We start from the raw sequence: 25,583 nt of genomic DNA, 5'->3' as shown, positions 1-25,583 counted from the left end.
GAGGCCATGGGATGGAGGGGTGACCAGGCACGGTGTGCCCACCACAGCCTGCTTCCATCACCCCTCGGCTGCACAGAGCAGAACACAACAGAAAGGGCTCTGCAGCAAGAGAGGGAAAGGGCTGGAAGCAGGCACGGACCATGAGCCGGTGGCAGGGTTTCACCCCGTCCTGCAAGCAGACAGGCAGAGGTCCTGGGAGGGCCTCCGGAAAAGGGGGAGGCTGGATTCAATCCTTGTCTTTCACCTGGGCTGGAGTCCAGCCCCAAAATAGCTGTCCAAAAACAAGATCACATGAGAGGAAAAAAATAGCAAGGCGAAGGATTATCCATACTTCCTTGTCCTATGTGGGTGCAGAGCGGCAGCCGGCACTGCCAGCCACAGTGTTGCTCTGGTGTCTGCCGGCCAACACCAGCCACTGCCCAGGACCTGGCACATTCCCGGTGCCTGTGCCCATCTGAGGGACCCTGCCTTGCTCTGGGATACCCGTGAGTGCTGCGAGGGGTGTGGGTACGATCGCTGTGGGAGCTGCTGGCTCCGGGAAGCGGGGCAAGGGGCAGGGTGACCCCAGCTTCCCAGCCGCCCCTGCCACCCAGCCCTGCACACTCCGACTGACCCTCAGGTGAGTGCCTCTTCCAGCATTCCCCATTTCCCCCTGGCAGAGCACCCTGCAGAGCCACAGCCTCCCAGGGGCTTTGGAGCCCCTTCTCAAAGAGTCTACACCGCACGGTCCTGGTTCCGGAACTCCTGGCCAAGCTCACCAGCTCGGCCACACGTGTGGCACTGGGGGACAACTGGGGTTTCCTTTTCCTCCCTCCAGCTCTGGCAGGAGTGGCTTTCTACCATCGTGAAGTACCCAGCTTGTACTGGGCTGAGCAGTGCTCACTGAGTCCTTCCAGGAATACCACTCCAAAAGGGATGGAACCAAAGCCGAAGGCTGGGGGATCTTATGGATCTCATTTTAAATATGCAGGATGTTTTGCCTAAGTTGTCTTTGCTGCAGGACCATGGTTTGTGGGGATAAGAAGCTGCTGGGGCAGTAGGTGCTGGGGCTCAGCTGCCCACACACGCACTGCCTGTGTGAGCTGGTGCCAGGCAGAGAGAAGCACCTACAGCTTCCTCGGGGCTCCATAGTTAATTATTCACTGTGCTTCCAAACAACCCCAGGAGGTGTGCATTATTTATGGGACTCAGAGACTGGTGGGCGTTTGAGGCAGTGAGGTAAAGAGGTTCCTTACCCCAGATAGAGGCAGGAGCAGGAGAGGAACAGGAGCAACAGCCAGCTGCCAAAATCCATCCCGAGAGCCTGGGAAATACCATGGGCACCTGCTGCAGCTGGGGCTGCCCAGGCAGGGCCAGACTGGGAAGGGCAGAGGGAGGCAGAGCTGCTGCTATGGCAGTGCCCCACAGTACCACCCATCCTCTCAGTACCCCCATCTCCTCAGTGTCCCCATCAGTGCAGTGCCCCCCGTTTCCATAGTGACCCCATCCCTGCATTGTCTCCCATCCCTCCAGCTCTCAGTGCAGGGCCTGGGGTCACTGCAGTACTGTCGGTGTCTGGATTTTAGCCAAGTTTCCTCTCCCCTTGTGCCTGGTGCAGATCCCACTGCCCAAGCCCGTGTTTGCTCCACGTCCATACCTCACTCTGGCTGTTGGCTCTGTCCCGGGGCCGTCTGCCTTCAGGACAGGCAGAAAGGACACCATTTGGCAGGACACCATCTGCAGCGCTCCGTGCCCTGCGTCACACCAGGGCTGCTGAATGCCAACCACAACCAGGGTGCAAGGGGGACCAGGCAAGTGGGGAAGGCTGGGTTGCCGGGAGGGGCCAGTCTCCCTGCAGCTCCAAAACAAGGGGGGGTGATCCCTTGAGTGAGAAGGAGCAGCATTTCCTAATCTTCCTCATATACTCAAAACCCCAGTGCCTTTCATCCAGGACAGCCAGAGGCAAAGCCAGAACTGCCATTCTGTGAGATTCAGGAATGTTTGGCTATAATTTTTTTTATTTCCTGAAATAGCAGGAGGAATGTGTGGGATTGTTCAAACTGGGAAAAAAAGGAATAGTGCTATAGCAGGAAAGGCCATAGAGTCCACCTGTGCTGTGGGGTGCATTAGGAGCCATCTGCACCAGCCACTGGTAACCACAGTCAACTCGGGAATGTTTTATCCAAACGTCTGGGCTCACAGCATTTCCAGCCCGGAATGCCTGTCCAAACACACTGGCTCCATGTGAGCTGGGACTAAAAGCCTATTCTGGGCAAGCCTTAGATAACACAGCCTAAACACCACATCAAAGTGCTCATGGAGCCCGGCCAAGCGCTGAAGTCATCGCTCGGGCTTCGTTAGCCCTGCAGCAGCAGCAAACACGCAGTGACCCGCAGCCTCACACCTCGCACAGCTGCACCCCAACCTGTACCCAGCCTGTACCCCTTGAGCTCGCCACTGGCACCCCATAAGCCCACGAGCTCACTGCTGCCACCTCACGAGCCCACCTCCCCGGCATCTCAGGAGCCCACAAGCCCGCTGCTGGCACCTCACAAGCCCACCACTGGCACCCCAAGAGCCCACTGCTGTCATCCCACAAATCCACCCTGACATCCCGTGAGCCCATTAGCCCACAGCTGGCACCCCACAAGCCCAGCCCTGGCAACCCAGGCAAGCCGATGCCCCGGCACAGCCGCCCTGTGGTAGAGCCGGCATCGGCACCAGGCACCAGTTCCCGTCCTCGGGGACGTAGAGCTGCATTTTATCTGGCTGACAGCGCTCTCGGGAACACTTCGGCTTTAAGGCAAGCTTCTCTCAGTGGTGCCAGCCGGGAAACACAAGCCGGAGTAAGCCCTGCGGGCCGCCCCTGCCCCGCCCCTTCTCTGGCCGGCTGCCCCAAGGGGAGGCAGGGACCAAAACGGAGCAGGGCAGTGGAAACTCCCATAACGGGGAGGCAGGACCCTGTCCCCGCTGCCCGGGGCACCCGGAGCTGATTAGGGTGAGGAGGGTCATCGCCTTCTCAGAGGGTACTGAGACACCCAGCACTGCAGGAATGTCCTTGGCCGCAATGATGGGAGAGGGAAACGCGAGGGACAGGAATGCTGATGCTCGTCCAGCATTTGGGGGGTTTTCTCCGATCCTGCTGGCCGGGGAGCCTCAGCCCCAGCCCGCTGGTCTGACCCGTGGTCGGGCAGTGCAGGCAGGTGCCCGGCTCCGCTGCGGGAGTGGATGCGATCGCGCACTGCCGCCCCCTTTCCCTCCCCCGCATCCTCCCCCGCATCCCCCGCCCCGAGGCAGCTCCTCCTCATCCTCCTCATCCCCGTTCCCTGTGTTCCATCCCGGTCTCACCGCGCGCACTTTGCGGAGCCGGCAGCTGTGGAGCGCCCGCGCAGCCGCCGCGTAGGTTGCGGCGGCGGGGGTGGGCAGCGGCCGCGACCGCACCCGGGACGATGGCGGGGGCGGGGGCTGGAGCCCACGGGGGTCTCTGACAGCCCCACGGGAGACTCACACGAACCCCTCGGATCCCCATGCATGCTCTGCCAGCCCTACGGATCCCCACTGGCAGCTCTGGGATCGCCAGGGCATGCTCGTACATGCTGCACCGAGCCCTACGGGATGCTCTGGGTTCCCCATGGGATGCTCTGCGAGCCCTATGGATCCCCATGGGAGGCTATAGGATCCTCATAGGATGCTCATACCTGCCCCATGGATCCCTAAGGGTTGCTCTGCCACCCCCACGGATCCTCATGTGATGCTCTGCCAGCCCGATGGGGTGTTCTAACACACTCACAGATCCCAATTGGATGCTCTGCCAGCCTAACGGGATGCTTTAACACCCTCACGGATCCCTATGGGATCCTCTGCCACCCCCACGGAGCCTCACAGGATGCTCGGGTTCCCCATGGGGTGCTCTGCCAGCCCCATGGACCTGCACAGGAGTCTCTGGGATCCCCACGGGATGCTAGTACATGCCACATGGATCCCCAGTACTGCCACCCTCACAGATGCCCATGTGATGCTCTGCCAGCCCCATGGGAGGCTTGGAGTGAGGGGGAAGAGGGAGGTTCCAGAGCACAGGTGTGGGGTGGGTAGTGGGGAGGCAGCAGGTCCCTTCTCCAGGGACAGTTTTAGGGAGTCAGTGTGCTGCTCCCCCCAACTGGGACAAACCCCCTCAAGCCCTGCAGGTACCCCCAGACCCAGGGAGATAGGACTGGTTCCGCAGCCAGGAGCATCATTCCAAATAACACTCTCCAAATTACTGCAAATTCATCTAAAGCTCTGGCCAGAAGCAGAAGCCCAGATCAGAATTTAAATTGAAATATACATGTAACAGACATACAATAAACTAAAAACATTTTAAATGGCAAAACACAATATTTGGACCGTTAAAATAACCAAACAAACTAAAAAAACCCAAACAAACAGGAATGATATAGTGCAGTGACACAGCACTATAAATGGTTCATTTCTGATGCAAAAAACCAAAATAAAGTCGCAGAACCATAGAAGGGTTTGGGGAAGCCACAGTTTCTCTGGACAATTAAGGGTGATTGGGAATGCTCCATCCCTGGAAGTGTTCAAGGTCAGGTTGGGCAGGGTTTGGAGCAACCTGGTCTAGTGGAAGGTGCCCCTGCCCATGGCAGGGAGTTGGAACTGGATGATCTTGAAGGTTCCTTCCAACCCAAACCTTCTAGGTTTTATAGCTGAAATAACACTACTGCAGCAATTATCCTGATGGGCCTGTCAGCCCTGACTCCTCATCACCACCGTGCTCCAAGCTGTGAACTGTTCTCTCAGCCAAACCAAAGGTGCCAAATATAAAGACAAATCACTGCAAGGCTCGAATCGCCCTGGCTGGGGGTGCAGGTGGTGTCAGGGCTGAGCCTCCTCACCCCCCCAGGGTCACATGTCCCCACTGCCACTTTCCGCCACCTGCAGCCTCTTGGTCCCTTTGGGCCATTTAGCAAAGAGGAAACTCCCTGAGAGAGCAACAGCTCCCCATCCCTGCTTTGCTGAGGGTCCAGGGTGCCGTGGGGCTTCTGCTCTGGAGCTGAGTGTGCAGCTGATCAGGAGTAAGGGCAAGGAGCTGTAGCCAGCTGCATGATGAGCTGCCTCAGCTGGGAGGAAGATCAGGGTCTCAGGAGTGGGAGGAAGGCCAGGGTAATCTAGGGAGCTTGGGAGGAAAAGTTTATCCCCTGGGCTGGGGTGGAGCTGGGAATGAAAGTTTATCCAAAGTTCTATCCAAAACTCTATGCAGAGTTCTAGGTCTGGCTGGGGACCTCGGCAGACCCGAACTCTGTCCAGCCCAAATCCAAAGTCTGTGTTCCTGCACATCTTGAGCCCAGAAACCAGAGGAAGTTGGGCTGACTCGGTGTGCAAGGAGAACAATTGGACATTGTGCTGCCTTATCGCCACTGAGCCCCGTCCAGGCCCGAGGAACCGATTAAACTTTAGACCCCTCTTTGCACAGACCTTCCCGTATGTCTCATGTGCCTCTTCGACCTCTCACCCCTTTCCATCCTCCTCTTTTTTTTTGGTCTCTGCCTTTCCTTTGGCCTCCCTCTTTATTTTGGCCTCCTGCCCTTTTCAGCCTCTGCATTTCTTTCCCCCTCCCACCCTTTCTTGGCCCTCTACCTTTTTGCAGCCTCTATTTTTTCTGGCCTCATTTTCTCTTCTGATCAATCTTTTTTTTTCTCTCGCACTCCTCTACTTTTTTTCTCCCCAACCTTCTTTGTGATTCCACTTCTTTTGCAGGCTTCTTCTCATCTTTAGCCTCCATTTCTCTTTCAGTCTTCCTTGCTTACTCCATCTCCAATCTTTTTTGCCCTTTCGTTTTTGGCCTCAAAACACATTAGCACTTGTACTATATCTTCCAACTCTTTCGGTAAATATTCCCTAAAGGAAAATGTATATTCCAGGGAGGTAAACCCTGCCCTGACCTAATGGGCTGCCCCTGAGTACCAGCACATCTCCCTCCTGGGCACAGCAGGCACTGACTCATGGCTGGGGCATTTTTAGGAATCCTGCATACATTGTCTGCCAGTGCAGAGCTGTCAGGGATTATTGTGAGGGCTGGAGGCCTGCCTTTCAAATAGAAATCTCACAATAGAAATCTCTTTGCAGAAGAATTTTTTGAAAACCCGTTCAGCAAGAGAGAATGAGACACTATGGCTTTGTCGCAGTCTCTGCTGTGGATGCAGGAATCCTCCCTCTCCCTCTTTGTTTTAGAAAGGTGCCTGACTTGGTGTTTCTCAGCAATGGCAGTTCCTATTTTTTCCCCTCGTTTCCAACATGGTTTAAAGAACCAAAGCAAACACTGAAGCACAGAGCAGCCACAGCAGCAGTTGGTGACTTGCAGGTTTTATATTCCTCAAATTCTGTTGGTGTTTAACAGGGAAGGTGGCACTGCCCACCAAGGGACAAGGACTCATGCCTCATGCCTGGGTCATAGGCAGCCGTAGCCTCCAGCCCAGGGAGGAGGCAGAGGCAGGTCTGTAGCATGCAGAGCACCCGGCACCTGCAGGTGACAAAATTCTGGCTGTCACAAGCCTTGCTTTCCTCTCTAAAAGCTTGCTAAGGAAAAGAGTATAATAAAATGCTTCACTTCTAGCTGTTGAATGTGGCAGACCCTCACAGTGCCAGGGTTAATATTTGGGAATTCTCTTGGAAAGGACCCCCCTTTCTCCTGCTGTTTGTACTGACCCAAATCCCCAAACCCATTCCCTTGCCCAAGAAGGCTGCCCAGGGATGGACCAAGCAAAGATCCCATAGACAGCACCCAAGCCCAGGATACTTGAGCCTGGCAGCTAACCCTGAGGATAAAGATCAGAAAAGAGGCAGAAAAAGGTTTGCCGCGGGAAGTGTTTCACAGGGTGCAGAAGCTGGGCTGGCTGCTGTGCCCAGGGTGCCACTGACTCACGGGGTGACATCCAAAACCCTTTTGTCCTCTACAGACTCCTTTCAGAACTGTTGTCTGCTGTGAGGCTTTGCCCTTTGCCCACAACGGTCTGGACACACAGTTCATACATGACTCACAACCCACTTGCACTCACAAAGTCTGTCCTTGGTCCTGGCTCTTAATTTAGATCTGTGCCTCAAGAGCTGAAATCTCAGATCTTTCCTTCCCACATCTCTGGGGTTGGTAAATCCTCCTGTCCCACCTGCAGACCACCCTTGCCAGCTCTCACCTGTGCAGGGACATTATTTCTGCAGAATCACAGAATGACAGAATCATTTAGGTGGGAAAAGCCCTCTAAGATCATCAAGTCCAGCCATTCCCCCAGCACTGCCAAGGGCACCCCTAGCCCATGTCCCCAAGTGCCACAACTACACATCTGTCAATCCCTCCAAGGTGGAGCCAGCCCGGCAGTGACCCATGTGAGGGTCATGGTCCTGCACCCCCCCGAAGGATGCAGGTCCCACCGGACACTCCCGGCCCAGGGGGCCAGGCAGGCAGCTCGCCCAGCCTGCAAGCCCACCTTGGGGGCACAGTCACTCTCACCTGCTCAGGGTGGCCCCCCATTGCACACTGAGCTGTCTGACCTGTGCTCAGTCACAGAACAAGAGCAGGAATGGGAGCTGATTCCCTCCTTCACTCTCATCCCTGCTGCTGTGGTGGACAGGAGGGGGAGATCTTTACCATGACAAAACCTGCTCCGTGCGTCCAAAGATGAACTCCAGATTCCAGCTGTTTGCATACTCCAGACTCTCTGCACGCCATAAAGCCCCTGAAAATTATACTGATCATGGGAGCTCAGTGCTGGATAACCCAGCTGCTTCCTGCCCATCTCCCTGCCACATGCTGCCTGCAGCAGTCACTGAGGGCACAACCTTCTGCATCCCTGCACCATCCACCCCTCCACATGTTTCCAAATCTCCCAGACATGGCACAGGGCCATCCCTGTATCCGTGACTGGTAGATCCCAAGGCTGTCCTGCTTTTACCTAATCCAGTTATGTTTTTCCCCAGAGAGGTTCCTCGTTTCCCCCAGAGAGATCCACTGTTATTTCTCCAATACCTGCACACCTACAACACCTGGGTGTTGTACACAAAACTACTCAACTGGGTACATTTTCCACTAGAATTTCTACCTCCTTTTGTACTTAAGTCTCAATTACAGGTCAAATCTTGGACATAAAATACAAGTATTTCACATCAAGTAAAACACTCTCCCCTCCCCTTGCTTAATATTCCCATTGTTGCAGGGTGTTCACAAAATCTTCCAACTGATGGGAAGAGTTTACTGGCTGCCAGACTCCAAAAAGGGATTTTGGAGTTCACACCTAACTTGGTGTGGGTGTGATCCTTACCAGGTGCACACATGTAAGGTATTCACAAACCACAGCTGGGGGATGCTCACTGACTCCCTGGGGATACTGCATCCCAGTGTGGGGCTGAATGTGCAGCTCATGACTAAGAAAAAGGTTAAAAACTCATTGGGGTCCTGGTGACAGCACTCCCAGCTGGGCAGGGGGCACAGCAACAACTGTTCCCCAAACTGCCTGGTTGTCCCAAAGATTTTGGGTTAGTTTGGGGCTTTTTTTCCCCACTTAGACAATTCAGGGCATCTTTCTGCCTCGATTATTGTGAGCATCACAACAGAGAAGTTGTGGCTGCCCCATGCCTGGAAGTGTTCAAGGTGGGGGTTTGGAGCAACCTGGTCTAGTGGAAGGTGTCCCTGCCCATGTCAGGGGGGTGGAATGAGATAACTTGGAAGTCTCATCCAACCCAAATCATTCTGTGATTCTCTGATCCTTGGCTGCATCCCTGTGAGCCAGCCTGACCCTCAGCTTTCCCCTAAACCAGCTGTGGAAACACTGGGCACAACAAACATCCCGATGTCTTTAGACTGCCCACTCAGGAGCTGGAAATAGCCAGTGTGGGTGTCACCTCTGGGGCTGAGGTTCAGCAGGTAGTTAAAATTGCAGCCTTCTCTCCTGCACCGTGCTCTTTGTGGTGGTTTGTTGTTTACAGAGATGAGAAAGGGTAGAAGAGACTTCAAAATATATCCCCTTCTCTCTGAGGACTCTGTAATGGAAACCTGTGGCAGCATCCAAGGCAGGGCACTATTTGCCTTGGAGCAGTGTGGAAGTACTGCCTGCTGTCACACAGCCTGTGGTCACAGATGTCACAGCAAGGACCAAATAGGTGCCCATCTCTATACAGACACAGGTGCCTCGGTGTGTCCCTGTCTGGGACAGGAGGACCAGAATTAGGGCTGTACCTTCCACCAAGGTCTGGCAGGTCCTGGTGTGTGACTCATACTCCTTTCTAGGTTGGAGATGAGGGTGACAAACATAGAGCTCAGTGTCCGTGGCCTCCAGAACCACCCACTACTGGAACTGAGAATTCCCCAAATTTTGCCTAAAGACCACGAGTCTGTACAGACTCTATAGACCATAAGAGGTGGAGATGCCCAGCTGCTCTCCCTAGTTTACTCCAGTGGCTACTTATCCACACTAATTATTCCAGGTTTTTTGCTAACCCACTCATTTGCATTGAACAAGATTCAGCTCTGAGCTTGCCTTGCTCTGATCTTTCATCTGAAATGCCCCTTGCATGCTCTTATGCACTGCAGCTTTCCACTGGAAAGCATTTTCTCCAGTCCCAAAGTCATGCAGATAAGAAAATTATTATTTATTGGAGGATTTTCCTGGTAATAGCAATTATTATCTCAAGCTTCTATTGCACTGTTAAGTTATTGAGCAACAGTGTGCACAGGAAAACACAGCCCAAGCTCCTTACTCATACAGCTTGGAGGAAAAAAAACCAGGAGGTAGCATCCATGGGTACTAGACACTGAATTTAAAATAAGATATTGAGCAACAGAATTAGGAACAGGATTCTTCCAGCCAGTCTTACTTAGAAGTTAACAAGAGCAGCTGTACAGCCCTTACACAAACATTGCAGGATGAACATCATTAACTCCCTGCACATTATCATAGTAAATCACTGCTGAGCTTATGGTGAACCCAGGAACCAAGTGATTTTCCTTGGAACAACCCAGACCGAGACTCTGCTGAAGGAAGTTGGATTTCTGAGCGATGATATGTCTACTGATGGTTAACCACGAGGATGGATGTGGGGTTTCACTTGGCCTGGAGATGAAACCCTGGATTCCATCATCCTCTACTTCTTTGGGGAAGGACACGGTATAAAGGCTGAACCCAAACTCAAATCCCAGTTTTGAAGCTGGAGCCAACCCTCAGCTGGGCTTGGCCACCCTTCAGATGGCCAGCTGCAGGAAGTGCTGCCTGACACCGCATGAGCATTCCTCCTTTTCACTCCTAATTCCATCCTCATGAGTATAAGCAACAGCACACGGAGGTGTCGGACCCGTCTGAGCGCCGAGGGGTTGGCGAGGGCTCGCGGCTGACGGAGGGTGACCCAGAGACTCAGTGACCAGGCACGTACCTGAGCGGGGCATCGGCAGGAGGCTTGGCTTGGGGTGGGACTGGAGGGCTCAGGCAGGACGTGGTACAACAGGAGAACCAGATCACCCCTTGGATTAAGAGTACTGCATAGAGGGAAGTTTTGGGGCTAGAGTCTGACATTTGCTGTCATCTGTCCATCCTTCTGTCCGTCCATCCGTGGGCGCGCAGGGCAGCCACACCTGCAGGGCTGGCCCAGACAGGACAGTCAGGGCTTTGTGGTCTGACACTGTGCCCAGTGTCCTGCACTGACACCGGGGGTGGGTGGCAGGGGGATGGTGACATTTAAAAGCCCTGTGAAGTGTCACCCAGCTTAACATCCCTCCTGCCTGCCGGGAACTGAGTGGTGGGTTCTGGGCAGGGCATGGGTTGGGACCCCACTGCAGGGACCCCAACTGTTTGGACCTCTCCAGCCTAAGGGCTGCTGAGCAGGAGCCAAGGGGCACGTTGAGTGCCCCCTGCCCCCAGTGGCTTCCTACCTCATCACAAAACATTACAACCAACAACTGATAAGGTGTTACAGCATCTCCTGTGGTTTCCCCTCCCTCCAGACACTTTTCCCTGGGAAGCCAAGCACAGGCAGACACAAGGAGGAAAGGTGCCCACAGCCCTGCCCTTAACCAAGATAGCAAACACCCAAAACAAGGTACCTGCACCTGGTGTGTCGTCCCTGGGTCCTTGGCAGCTTTGGCAGCACAGAGCCACCCTCCTTGGGTGGCAGAGATGAGACCACAATGATGGTGTAACTCACAACACATGTCAGTGGCTGCTCCCAGCCAGTTCCATGTGCCAGAATGAGGTGCTAGGAGGCAGCAAAGCATAGGAGGAGGGATAACGTTTTACAATGGTCTCAGCACAAGCTTGCAAGAGGGAAAGGGCACTTTTAAAGGGCAGACAGCACCTGCCATCTCCTGGAGGAAGGAGGAACCCTGGGAGTTTCTCCACTAATTGCCTTTTGTAACTAGGACACCTGTTGCAGTGTAGCAGAGCCAGACACGCCCTCGGCAAATCCCCTAGGATGAGGTGGGAAGCACTGGGTGTAGCTGGGCTGCTCCCAGCTGTCACCTCCTGCCACTTTCCTGCACAGTGGTCACAGTCACAGCCACGGCTGCAGTGCCGGCCCTGACAGCCCAGCCCTGGACAGCAATCTCTGCTCAGACCCTGGTCTGAGGGAGGACCAATACCAGCATTCACAGGGGAGCCACAGCCACCCCTCCTCATAACTGAGCAATGGCATTGCCTCTTCTGGAGGTGTCCCCTCATCCTCTGGGAGCTGCACATCCTCCAGCCAAGGATGGGCTGAACTTTGGCAATTCTCTGTCCAGCATGTTCTTTCAATCCAGCAGGTCCCACGCATCTAGCTTGCACTGGGAGTCTGGGCTTAAATCCCCAACATGAGGTGGTGGGATTTGTGTCTGCAGCCAGTGCTGCTCATCTACGTGTCTGTGCTCTTGGTTTGAATCCAGACAGAACAGAGGGGCAAGACCTTCCTGGCAAAGCTCCTGCTCCCAGGCTGGACTGACTCCTGGAGCTGGAACTGCAATTAAGTTAATCACCGGATTGCAAAGGGCCGTGGGTGGGGAGGTGGGAGAGGCGGGAAGGTAATTAGAAAGTGGGTCATCTCTTGGTTTTCCTGTCTCCCCACAGACACCACCAGTTTGCTGGGATGTTGTACTGGCTGTCCCAGTGTGAGGCAGCATCTGGGGTGTCCTGGGCTCACAGCCCTGCATAAGTCACACCAGGCTCCAAGGCAGGATACAGGGCTTTCCCGTGGGCATCCCTACAGGCACAGGATTTCCTCCCTTCACCTGGGATGGGTTGACCCCTATCCCTACCTCCCAGGCAGGATGCCACCTTTACCTAATCTATCTTTACCATGATGCTCCTGGTGTTTGCCATCAGCCATTAGTGATGCAAACTCAGTAAAATGCTAAAAGTTTCACTCCTACTTGTTTGACCTGCCACAAATCCAGTGTGACCTGAGTGGAATGACCGTGTTTCCTGGTAGAAAGCAGGAGATGATGACAGCAGGCATTAGTTAAATTGATTTCTACACTTTTGGTCACACTTCATGCAACATATTCCACTTCCAAAGGGCAAAACCTGGCTGATAAATATTTCATTGAGCAGTTAATCACATTGCTAGAGATAAAATCACCTGGCCATAAGCAAGACCAGAAACGAGCCAATGCATTCTGCTGATACACACAAAATGATCTATTACATATTTATTGTATGCTTTGCCTAATCATTTATTAAGTCACTCTAAGAGGATGCATAGTCCAAGGAATTTAAGTCGTGCCTTGCACCACCAGCCCTTGGGATGGGAACACCAGACCTACCATGCTGCCTCTCCTGCAGCAACCAGAGCACGAGGAAACCTCTGCCTGGTCTCTAATCTTTTCCTGGGTGAGGAAATCTATCCCATGCAGTGGATCTCTAAAACTTATGATTAATAAAATCATTGTTTATCCAAGAGATGTTTATTCCACATGCCCAGGTGTTCTCAGATTGCCCCAAAGCCGTAATGGGCAGCCCATAGGCTGCTTTGGGAACCCTCAGGACAGACAGTGGGTGGAGGAAAGCCACAGCCTGAATTCCTTAAAAATATTCTACCTGTTGTAAGTGCTTTTGATTCCCATATGAAGTGTCTGAACTGCCTGAGAAGTTACTGTTCTATCCAGGTGGCTGTAGTCAGAAGTGGGAATGGGAAAGGAGCCTATCAGGAGGTGTTGCTGTCTGATCCCAGCTGAGTCACATACCCTGGTAGAAACAGGATTTCTACTTTAATGGATAAAATAACACTTTCCAAAGTAAACCAACTGGAGTGTTTCCACTGAACTCACCAGAGCTGGGTTCAGGGGACGCTGATCTCATTAACTGAACCTTAGGAGACTCCTGGATTTAGCAGTCTCTCATCTCTTTGGAGTACTCCTTGGAGTTCTCTGCATGATCTTTAGCTGATCATCTAAATGACAATTGTGATTAACTGCACTCTTCATCACTGTAGCCACACAGAGACCATACAGAACATTTCTTTCCAACCCCATATAAAGGCTTGTGTCCAAAGCCAAGGACAAGTATTTGAGTCAACCTCCAATCCAGTTTAACCCAGTATGTGAGATACTTCTGCTTTCCTCCAGATAGTAGCCAGGTATTTTATATCTAAGGAAAAAAGCCAGGCTCACCTTAGTTGGCCACCTCCTAGTTTTAATTTTTGCTGGCTACTTAATTGGTGCCACAGGAGCCATAGAAGAGTCACAAAAGTTCCTGAAAATCCAGACATGCAAAAAACTTTTGGACCATTAGCAGTCCTCCAAGTTGCCATCAACACCACCTTTGTCATGCAAGCACCGAGACAGCAGTGCTATCTAGTGCATCGACTTTAAAACAGGAAGGGAAAACGACCCCACTCCTTTTCCATGGCTCCCAGCCTGTGCTGTTATTTCAGAGCTCACACGCCCATTATTGGCAGCACAACCAGCCCTCGATGCTCAGACTCGGATGCTTGCAGAGTTTGGGATTTCACATCAAAGCCACTGGTTTGGCCAGTGATAAAGTTTGGAACCAAAGCCAAACTTCTCAGAATTTCACAGCTATTCCGGTCCCACGCCGGGCTCATCTCCCCTCAGTGCTGCAAGGAGCAGGCACGCGGCAGCGCTCCAGCCACCACAGCTCAGCAGGACCTGGATCAAGTGAACATTCGGATTTAACTCTCTTTTTAAGCCCATTTTGTCCTTCAGAAGGCTATTTCTGATCCTTTGGGGTGCTGACATCTCCTTCCAGGAGAAAGAGCTGGGTGCCACCAGGCACCCTGGTGGGACCCTTTGCCCCCTGTGCCACAGACAGAGCTGGGGCTGCCCTGGAGCAGGTGCCCTGGGTCCAGCTCCCAGTGATTCATTCTCTATGGGGGTTTTCTCTTAGCACAGCACAGGAAAACTGTTACACAGAGGTGGAGGAAAGAGGAGCCACAAACACAGCTGGTCTTGAACAAACACTGTCCAACTCAGCTCCAGCTCACTGTCCTAGTGTGGTCGGCGGGGTCAGTGCTCAGCAGCAGCAATCTCCTACAGCAATCTCCTCTTGGAATATTTTCCTTTCTCCATGGGGCACCAAATAATTGCTGGAGTGTGGTGTCTCTCAGCTTTGCTTCTTGGAGAGAGTGCTCTGTTCTGCTTTGAGCTATTTAATAGCACTGTTGGGCTTCTACCCAAAGAAATAAGGCCCTTTATGTTGTCTTTGGTTCAGGTTCTCTCTCTCACTCGTGCTTTTTAATTCCCATAAAAACCTAACATGTTCCTGCCAAAAGTATAATTGTAGGGCCATGAGTGGTGGTGTGTGTAGAGGAACGACTCCGTGGTCATAAAGTATGAGAAGAGCGATAGTATTTAGCACAGAGAGACAACAAGAGTGGAAAAGTGTTCATTCAGCTTTTCTGTGGTAGTTAAGGCAGCTGTGAGCACCAGAGTCATTCTAAAAATAGCAGAAAAACCTTAAAGGAAATAAGTAATGATGAAGAAGCTGGTCTGGTCAAGCCACCCAGAGATGCCCTCAGACCTTCAGGTGACCATGGGGAGAATCCAGCCCATTCCTTGCTGCTGCTGGCTGCAGGGTTTGCTGAGATCCTGATCAGAGCTCTTGGATCTGGGGTATTTCTTTCTCATTACCATCCATCATCAACCCAAGAGACTTCTGAGTGCCTTTTGCACTCAGATAAAGGTTCAAGAAAAGCTTTGGTTCCAGGAAATTACACAACGGTGCTGATCTTGATTAATGCTCAGTAACACACCAGAGCCCTGTGGGCTGCACTGGGTGACTTAGAGGCTTTCCTTCAGAGGAGGAGTTGGCAAGAAAAACTGAACTACTGCATGAAAAGTACAATCTCTTGACAGGAAAATAAATTTAGGGACCAAACACTCCAAGAAATACCTGATTCACCTGACAATGGTGTTAAAAAAGGATTTTGAGTTTGTATTTGGCTGCTTTGAAAACCATTAGGAGCTCTTGTGTGTTGATTCACCAATCTCAGGGAAGGGGGGGGCTGGCCCATGTTATCACTCCAGAGAGCACTTCCCAAAATCCTGATCTGTGTTGAGCGGGGTATCTGAGAGCAAGGAATGAAGTCTGTGTGTGAAGCAAAGCTAGTGCAATGGCTGGGAGTGCTTTCAGCAACAGCCATACAGTCTGTACGTCCAAGGTTTCAGCTTTTAACAATCCAACTTGCAAACGTTTTTATCCGCTGCAGGCTTCTGGGATCCATTTCAATGACTAGTTTCCCCTTCTTGCAGCTGCATTTGCAGATTTAATTACTAAAGAATTAAGGGCCAAATGTTTAGAGATACTATATATATATACACGTGTGTGTGTGCGTGTGTATTGCAGAGAGTTGCCGTCCTTAATATCTCCCAGGGCACTCAAAGCACCACAGCAAACCCACACAGTGTGGTACTGGCTGCATCCCAATGTACCAGTAGCACATCTCAGTGCTAAAGAGACATTTTTACAATCTATAAACACATATAAACAGTGACTATAAAATATTTTCCATAATCCAGCTATGGGAATACATGACATTTAAAGTAATTTCCTGTATCTAGATTTATTCTGTGGCATGCCTTTTTCTGTTCATAAATCCACTTCTCTCTAAGCACTATAGAACTCTGCATAGAAAAGACAAAATGAATTCACGTGAGATTTTAAATGTAGTTTGTAGGCTAGAACGTGAATGTACCTGGAATGTGTGTGGGACTCTAGTCATCTCCCATGTCATCTCCTGATGGCACAGCTGTGAGGGCAGTTCTCACCCTCAGACATCCACAGCATCTTCCTCTTATCAATCTGATGCCTTCAGGTTTTTGCACAGTGTCTGCTGAAACATTGATCATGACCATACAGTCTCCTGCAAAATGAGGTCTCAATATTATCTTCCACTAGACCAGGTTGCTCTAATCCCTGTCCAACCTGGCCTTGAACGCTTCCAGGGATGGGGCAGCCAGAGCTTCTCTGGGCAACCTGTGCCAGGGAAGAATTTCTTCTCAATATCCAATCTAACCCTGCCTCTGTCAGTGGGAAGCCATTCCCCCTTGTCCTGTCACTCCAGGCCCTTGTCAAGTTCCTCTCCAGCTCTCCTGTAGCCCCTTTAAACACTGGAATGCTTCTGGTATATTCATGGCATAACCTAGACTCACAGTTCTTGGTTTTCATATGGTCTTAATCACTGTCTCGGTAATCCTCAGACTCACCCCCAGGCAGTGAACAGTCCTGCCCCCTGCTCATCTCCCACCACGTCTAATGTTTGTTCTGACCTTTTCTGTGTGTGTGTTCCTGGGCCAGGTGAGCCAGTGTGCCAAGATATGAGCAATATTTACTACCTGGCATGCAGTGGGTGTTGCAATTCCTGGTCATAATTGTGTTTGAGAGTTATAATAGTGGAGAAAGTTATTACCTGGGCTCCCTTCCCGCCTCTTGTGGGTTCCAATCAGACACTGGGTGTTTTTCAAATTGGTTTTTGAGTGTATAATTTTAGTACATACGTCAATAGAAAGCAGAACAAAAACAGAATTCACTATGATAAAATTAAAAGGACAGAGTCCCTCCCAGTGAGGAGACAGCCCCCCGCCACCTCCCACGCTGGAGGAGCATCACCTTTGTGTCACTTTGTGTCACTTTGAGCCATCATCGCTGTGAATCACCTGCCCTGCAGCCAGCCCAGGGACCAGCAGGGACCCCCGGGCTCCCCCTCTTCCCTTTAAAGCCCAGGAGCAGCAGCGTGTGCCCAGCACTTGGTGCCACCCTTGCTGCCACATCTCTTGCAGCTCGGCTGTGGGAGAGGCTGCGGGATGGCCGAGGGAGAAATCACCACCTTCACCGCCCTGACCGAGAAGTTCAACCTGCCCCCGGGGAACTACAAGAAACCCAAACTCCTGTACTGCAGCAACGGGGGCCACTTCCTACGGATCCTCCCGGATGGCACAGTGGATGGGACCAGGGACCGAAGCGACGAGCACAGTAAGCAAACCCTATGGGTCTTGGTGACCTCCTTGCTCCTATGATTTCATCAGCTAGGATGGGGGGAGCTGGGGAAGACGGGCACTGGACCAAGGTTTCTTTAATCCTGGTGGTAACACACCTTCCAGGAGTCACACATCTATAGCCCATAGGCAGAGCAGGGGAGGCAAAGTACGTGTGATATAAAAGTACAGATATAAAGTACATAAATAGATATATGAAGTATTAAATCTGACACTGGTCATTACCTCATGAAAGGCAGGCAGACACAGGGGAGGCAGCAATGACACAGCAGGGCTGGGTCTCACAGGGAGCTGGCAGAAAGGGCTTAGGGCAGCCTGGCATCCCACACACAAAGCTATCACTTGTGCTATCTCTGCATTTGCATCTGTTTGCCACAGCAATTTAACAGGTCACCCATGGCCAGGGTCTCATCTCACCTGTCCCCATCCCTGCAGTCGGTGATGTTGGTGGCCCCATGGGACTTTGGGGACCTGCTGCTGGGAGGAATTGCCCCCGCAGATGCCACCATTTGTCCTACCAAGGAGTCATTGGGAAGTTTTATGCTTTTTGAGCTCTTGCACTACCAAAAACTCTTCAGTGGGTTTCTTTAACCCGATGCCCAGGAGAGCTGGACCAGCCACACAGCAAAGTTCCCGGGGGCTCTGTGGGCAGCAGGACCAGGCTCTTCCCTTTGGCTCTCGGCAGAAACCTCTGGGTACACCATATCCTGGACATTTACTGGAATATGACTGGGATCTGCCAGGCTCCTATCCGATTACAAGGAAGGGCTGGGAGGAGCCAAGTCAGCCTTTATTTACTTTAAACTGCAAGCACACGTGGCTTTTCCCCAAACTTAACCTTTCCTCTCGCTATTGTTGTTTTAATGACAGGCAGTTTATAGACTAATTACAAACACTGTCTCCCATCATTTGCCCAACACAAGTGCTGGGGGATGGATGAGGATGAGTCTCCTGAGGCTGGATGAACACAGAGTGGGGCTCCAGCCTCCAGCTGGGTATGAACCCAGCACCACCTAACCCTGCTCAAACCCCTGGGAGAGACAGCCAGGACAGTGACCCGAAGGATCTTCAGGAGACAGGACCAGGCTCACAAGACCCACAAGGAGAGGTCATATGAGCTCAGCCAGTGTCTCTGCAGCATTTTCCAGAGGTTTTGCTGGAGTCTGAAGGGGAGGTCACAGTCAAGATGGCATCTCCTGGAACATGTGGAGCTACCAAGGCCTTGAGCATCCAGCTTCTGTGCCCCAGCATGGCATGGATGCTGCCACACAGCCCAGACTTTTTCCCTCCAGAAAAACAAATCCATCACCTGGGAGTGAGCTGTTCCCCACAGCCACATCGCACACGCGGGCAGTGAGTGCAGGCAGGTCCTGCACCCCAGCACGCTCACACCTCCCCGGCTGCTGGCCTGGGGCCACGTGTTTGAAAACCTCTGCCAGAAAGGAACCTCCTGTAAATGATCTCATAAACTTGGATACAGGAATGTACTAATATTTACAGAGGAAACTCCTGGAAGGGCTGCATGCCAGCAGAGCAGCCCTGCCACGAGGTGCCCTGCTCTGAGCACCAGCAGCTGCCCAAGGTCCTGCCCCTGTGCCTGCGAAATGCTGGAGCTGCTCAGCACCATCCCCTGGCGTGCAAGAGGAGCAGCCCAGACCGTGACCAGCACCATGGGATACTGCTCACCCAGCTGGGACAGGCACCTGCCAGCCCCAGGGAGGGACAAGACATGGGAACACCCACAGCTCATTGGGAAGCTGAAGAAGGACACAGAGGCATTATAGTCTGCATTGATGCTCTGCAAACTGCCCAAGCTCATTTTGCTCCTGACAAATATCAAAAATTCTTATTTTTATCTTGAATGGCCTTGCCAGCTGCTAGCCCTGGAATCAGGGAGGATCTCTAAGGAGTGCAAGAGTCTTTCCAAGCCCTTGTCATTCAGGCCGATGTCAGGATTCCCTCCCCACATCCTTTGTTGTTGTGTGTGGGCATCCCAAGCTTGCACTGTGAAATGGGAAGAAAACTTACCAGGACATTGCAGACCACTTGGGATGAAGCTTGTTTCCACAAACAGCCTTATTTTTCCTGTTTCATCCCATTACTTCATGGAAGGAAATCAGGCCTGTAAAAGGACACAAGAAGCACAAGCTCCTTCCTCCGAACCCAGCATTCTCCCTTCCTCTATGGCTGAATTGGCAGCCGGAGGATTCTCACTCCCCTCTCTCAGGGACAGCTTTTAGGACAGTATCATCATTTTCATCCCATTCCCCTCTTTCCCCCTGGATTGCTCTTGGGGCTGCAGCATCACAGTGAATGTAGGTGGGCTGGGGCTTTCCCACTGCAGATTCCCAGCCTAAACCAGGCATGCACTGGGACTGTGTATTCCTGCAAATCTGTACCCACACAATTTCCTAATTAGCCATCATTTACTAAGCAAGACATGCAAAAAAAAAGAAGGAAGAATGTGAACCATTACAGCAAAGATTTCACTGGGAAGAGTGTTCTGCCAGGCCAAGAGGTAACATTGCCTTTTAACTCATCTAAATAATGATAAATAAATTAAATATAAACAGGAAGGAAAGAACTGGAGCCGAGGCATCCGTTCATACTTCATTCAAACCAATCTAAATATTGCTGTCATAAATCTCATGAAAAAAAACTGTCTAGGAGATGGGAATGATCGCTTGGAAGAGCTGGAATTTGCAAGTCACACTGACTACAGCCACAGAGCCACAGCCTCCACACACACTGGTGGGGCTTTTAATGGCTCTGGCTGCAGCGTTCCTGCCCACCCATGAAAGCCCCGTGGGCTCCTGCCTGAACACACAGCACTGGAGAACTGTCCTCCCAAGGCTTCTCTCCAACTAAACAGCCTTTTCCTGATAAATATATTAAACAAATACTTGAGCCAAGTTTTAATCTCTTTCCGAGACTCCTGTAATCAGCAAAGTAAGGAAAAAAGAAACCAGACAAATGGAAAGTTTAAAGCTGCTGGGTGAGGTACAGGATGCTGAGTAGAGCAGGATGCTGCAGCTCCCCGGCTCACTTCCCTCAGCACAAGACCAGAAAAGAGCTTTTTTTGCCCTGGAGTTTCTAGCTGCAGTCCAGCGTTGGGAATGAGGATGGAATCTGGTGTTCAGCGGCTGCAGGGCCTGAGGCAGCTCCCATTGCTCCCACCCAGGCTGTGCCCTGGCAGACCCAGGTCCTGCTTCAGCATCAAATCCGTGCTAGCATTGCACATTCGGAAAATCTAAGGTGTGACTACCTACAGGAGGTATTTTTTTAAGATGAAGATCAGCCTTTGACATTTCTCCACTCTCCACCTACAGTGCCCTGAATAAATCCAGCCACAGTGCACGGCTGGATGGGACACGCTGGATCAGGAGTTTGCAGTGCAGGCATCTGCACTCTGCCCATTGCTGGTTTAGCTCTCAAAATACTTCTTCATATGTCACTCCTTAAGTGTCTTGTCAAACCACATGAGAAATTTGTAAATTAGAGCCAGAATTAAAACCCCAATCTCCTGTGTCCCATTCCAGCATCGTAACCAAAAGGCTGCCCTTCCTTTGATGTAAAATAAGGGGAAAATTGGTCTTTGGTTCCTAAAGGATGGCTGTGGGGTTTCTTTGAAGGAGAGGGTACAAGGAGACACTTCTATTACACACTGTACTGTTTCCTATAAACACTTTATAAGCCAGGCTTTGGAACAAAACACCCTGCTAACCTTCCTAGCAGCTATTTTTTTCCCCTTTTCCTATTTTGATTTTAATGTTATTATTTCATTTTTACTTCCAGTCCAGCTCCAACTGAGTGCAGAAAGCGTGGGAGTGGTGTACATAAAGAGCACCCAGTCGGGGCAGTACCTGGCCATGGACACCAACGGGCTGCTCTATGGCTCGGTAAGTGGGAGGATCCCGTGGGACCAGACACAGAGAGGGCTTGAGGTCTGCAGAAATCTCATAGCTCTGAGTAATGCAAACCACAGGCAATAATTAGGCTCTGTTTGTGATTCTGGCAGCTGGACAGTCGCTCTGCATCTGGCTTTATTTTGGGGGGAAATAAATAAATAACCAAATATCGCCATTACTGCCCTGCCTCCAACAACTATTGGATTTCCTATCTGACACTTGATAAATATTGTGTTTCATACCTGGAGCAGCAGCTGCTCTGCAGCCCTTCAGCAGCTGACAGCTGGTCTAGTGGAAGGGGGATGGAATGAGATGATCTTTAAGGTCCCTTCCAACCCAAACCATTCTGTGGATTTGTGCTCTGAGCTTGTAGCTGCCACCCCACATCTTAGTGCCAGAGCAGGAGCCAGGGCCAGGACCAGATGATGGAGCATGGGGCCGGACTCCATCACTGCTGAATAAAATGCCCAGGCCATGGACATGATGCTGCAGGAGTGGCCCAGGGGACAAAATCAAGGCTACTTACCTCCATGCTTTAATATGAGCTTTACTGGGGCATGGAGATCTCGGAGGTGGGTCTTGAGCTGGGATTACCACGTTAGGAACACACATCCCCATCCCCATGGCATCACCCCGGCTCACTGTTGTTCCCCCGGGCTCTCTTTCAGCAGTTACTGGGTGAGGAGTGCCTGTTCCTGGAAAGGGTCGAAGAAAACCATTATAACACGTACATCTCCAAAAAGCACGCGGATAAGAACTGGTTTGTGGGTCTGAAGAAGAATGGGAACAGCAAGCTGGGGCCGCGGACTCACTACGGCCAGAAGGCGATTCTCTTCCTCCCACTGCCCGTCTCGGCTGACTAAGCCCCATCCCAGAAGCTCAGAGATGACCCCAAATACCAAAACCCAACTGCTGCCGCCTCCTTAGAGCTCGTTAGAGCTCCGAGCTTTAGGTCAAGGCTTTACCAAAACTAGCCAAAGCAGAGCTCCTCAGCTCTGCACAAAAGCTTTGCAGAGATGAGGGGAAGAGTCCTGACACCCTCCCAAGAGCCACCAACCCCCCTGGCTCCCCCTGCCCTCCACTGTCTGCTGTTGTGTGCCATGACCACGCTGCAGCTCCTGGGGACAGGCACCCAGAAACCTGCCCAAAGGGCACCCCAAGGTCACCCCAGTTACCAGAGAAGTGCATGCTTTGTGTCCCCAGGCATTCTAAGGCAAAACCTTCCTGGATACTGTGTATTAATGTATTTATCTATCTAAGTATGCAGCTTCTAACGTACCCTCAAACAATCTCATATTGGACCATCAGTCCTGTTATCCAGGGCCAGCCTGGTGAATGCTGGCCAATATCCTTGGTGTGTTAAGCTGAACAAGCAGGCAAAGCTCCAGTCCCAGACCTTGGCCTCCCTCACAACACCAGTAGTGCTGTATTTCATGTACCTACCATATATTATTAGTATTTATTTATCAAGTAAGTACGTCTCTTCTACAATCTGTTCATAGGTAATTCCAGGCACCAAAGCCCCTTGATGCTGTCCCAGTGAGGAAGGGGCAGTGGCAGTCAGTGACTGGTGTGAAGGTGTGATGCACAGCAGGAAGATGCTGCATGACAGTGGCAGCACATTGCACCCATTCCCAGGGGTATTCCCCCCACTGCTCTGGTGTCTGGCTACATGGGGCTCTAAAAATGCCACTGGAGCCCCTTGATGACTCCCAAACCCTGTGAGAAGCTGTTTCTCCTCACCTGGCATGATGCAGCTCAAGAGCAGCTCAAGAGCCACTCCTGCCATGTGAGAGCATCACAGGAGCACCAAGCTGCCACACTGTACCCAGAGCATCCACAGCTTCTCTGGAAAACCTGTGCCAGGGCCTCACCACTCACCCTCACAGGGAGGAATTTCTCCCTAATATCTAATCTAAATCTACTCTTCTTCAGTTTAAAGCCATTCTCCCTTGATTTATCCTGCCATCATGGACAGGGACAAGAAGTGCTCCCTGCTCCCGACAAATCCAGATCAACCATCTCTACACAAGAGAGGAATAAAGAGCACTCTGCCTTGCATATTTCTGCAACAGCAATTAGTCACTAATTACTGCACTTTACAATCGCTCTAATTACTGCACTTCTGCACTTGCTGGCTCTGAAACCTTCTCCCCAGCACTGATAGCATCACAGGTAATCCCAGTGCTCCTGGGCAAACAGGGAGCTGGCATAGGAATGGCAGAGCTGTGGCTGTGAAGGAGCCTGCACCAACTCCTTGCACCTTCTCATTGCCATGGCCCTTCAGTGCTGCTTCTCACCTGTGAGATCCACGTGGAAATCGAGTGGAAAGGTGAATTTTGCTAATCCTGTAGGTACCAGCTGCTCCTCTTGTCTTCTACACAGCAACATTCCTGTACAGCTGCCCACAGGGAGGGCAGATGGGTGGTCTTGGAAGTATTTACTCTGTGCACACTGAATGCTTGAGGGACCACAAACACAAATTTTCAGTTTTTACTTAGAATTCCCAACAGCCAAAAAGGCACATTTTTAATATATATATTTCTACATACCAACTAAAACATTTCAATTAGAAGAAAACAATAATGCTTACAAAAAATCTACTCTGCATTGTTGCCTTCCCCCCTCAAAAAGGTTAGGTACAGCAGTGGGATAACTTTGGAGTTTTTCAGTATCCCTGTGTCCCAGGTAAGCCTGAACAGGCAAACACCTGTGATTTGCAGTGTTGCCTTATTTTCACATCTAAGCCCATTAATATAACTCACACCAGAGCAGACACAGCTCCCTGCAACCTTTCAGCTGGCAAGCACTACCCCATGGAGGTGTCTTCATCATCCTCATGCGTTCCCTCATCCTACATCTGCAGGGACATGGATCCCTCAACAGGTTGGACCCCTCCACCTCTGGCATCAGTGCTGCTCTGAACTTCTAATTGCTTCACTGCAGTGGATAAGAGTTGAGAAGTACCTGGCAGTGCCCAGTAAGGACAGAATATCTGCCAAAATCCTGGATTTCAGCCAACAAGCTGCCGGGAGAGAAAGGCCAAGAGAGGGACCCAAACACTACTGATGGCCCTGGCTCAGCTGCTATCACAGGTCCAGCACGATATTCCTACGGCAAACAAAAAGCTGGGCAAGACAGAGGGATGTGGAAGGCTGACAACATCAACACTCTTCTTAAACACCGTGGTTGCTTTCCCTGTGAAAGGCCGGGCTGTCACTCAAGTCAAGAAGTGAATGAATGCATGAGCGGGAGATGCAGGTTTCTAATTAAACTGGAAAGTTGGAACGTGTAATGCCGGATTTAGCTGTGCTGTCTTGCAACACCTCATTAACCCAGGGCTCTCCTCTCGTTAGGCTTCTGCCGCTCAGAAACCGCCCCCGCAGGTACACGCTCGACGCCCAGCCGGGGAAAAATGTCAACACTTGGGCTGAAAAATAATCCCCAGGGAAGCCACAGTAATTGCTTCAGACAGATGGACAAGCCAGGATGGCATTGCCCAGGGAAACCATGCTTACCTCAGGGAGTTTGTCCTCAGGGTGAGAGGTGAGGGGGGATAAGGGGGAAGGAAAATTATAAGATTTAAGAAAATCATTACAAGTGAAGATCTTTCCCAATAAGTGCAGGGAGCCCAAGTGTGCTGTGAGAGGTTTTCTGGAGTGTGAAGGAAAGGGAAGGGAAGAAAGGAAAGGGAAGGAAAGAAAGAAGGCAGGGAGGTAGGGAGTGAGGGACAAGAAAATGCCAGAGAAAGGTAAAATCTGGGTCGGGCCATGCTGCACAGCTGGGTTGGGCTGTGGAGTGTGCTGGAGGGAGGGAACACACACCTCTGCTCCATGGGACAGTCCATCATGAGCTCCCTGTACATACAGGGCAGATGTCCTGCCCAGCACTCCCCATCTTTGTGTCCAGTTCTGGAGCCCTCACTCCAAGAAGGACATGGAGGGGCTGGATTATGTCCAGGGCAGGCAACAGAGCTGGGGAAGGGTCTGGAGCACAAGTCTTGTGAGGAGCATCTGAGGGAGCTGGGGAGGCTCAGCCTGGAAAAAGGAGGCTGGGAGGGACCTTCTCACTCCCTAAAACTCCCTGACAGGAGGGTGGAGCCAGGTGGGGGTCAGGCTCTGCTCCCAGGGAACAAGGGATAGGACAAGAGGAAACAGCCTCAAGCTGTGCCAGGTGAGGTTTAGATTGGAGATTAGGGAAAATTTCCTCCCTGAAAAGACTGTCCAGCCCTGGCA

The 25,583-nt window shown here is 51.6% G+C and overlaps 1 protein-coding gene across 3 annotated transcripts; it reads left to right on the top strand.

Annotated features, from left to right (window-relative positions):
* The first annotated feature begins 554 nt into the window (after positions 1-554).
* Positions 555-24,643, top strand: FGF1 (fibroblast growth factor 1). 3 transcript variants are annotated; one of them, XM_008927972.2, is made up of 4 exons: positions 555-619; positions 17,225-17,417; positions 21,236-21,339; positions 22,020-24,643. In XM_008927972.2, exons 2-4 carry the CDS (start codon positions 17,249-17,251, stop codon positions 22,209-22,211), a joined length of 465 nt encoding a protein of 154 aa, XP_008926220.1. In that variant the 5' UTR covers positions 555-619; positions 17,225-17,248; the 3' UTR covers positions 22,212-24,643. The 3 variants fall into 3 exon arrangements, with proteins under 3 accessions (XP_008926220.1, XP_008926212.1, XP_017929173.1); XM_008927964.2 differs by having other exon boundaries at positions 22,017-24,643; XM_018073684.1 differs by lacking the exon at positions 555-619 and adding an exon at positions 6,758-6,825 and having other exon boundaries at positions 22,017-24,643.
* Positions 24,644-25,583: the final 940 nt, after the last annotated feature.

Source organism: Manacus vitellinus, unplaced genomic scaffold (assembly GCF_001715985.3).
Source record: "Manacus vitellinus isolate BGI_N305 unplaced genomic scaffold, ASM171598v3 scaffold_25_pilon, whole genome shotgun sequence".
In the NCBI taxonomy this organism is placed as follows: domain Eukaryota; kingdom Metazoa; phylum Chordata; class Aves; order Passeriformes; family Pipridae; genus Manacus; species Manacus vitellinus.
The sequence above is the reverse complement of the archived record's forward strand: the minus strand, read 5'-3'. Positions and strand labels throughout refer to the sequence as shown.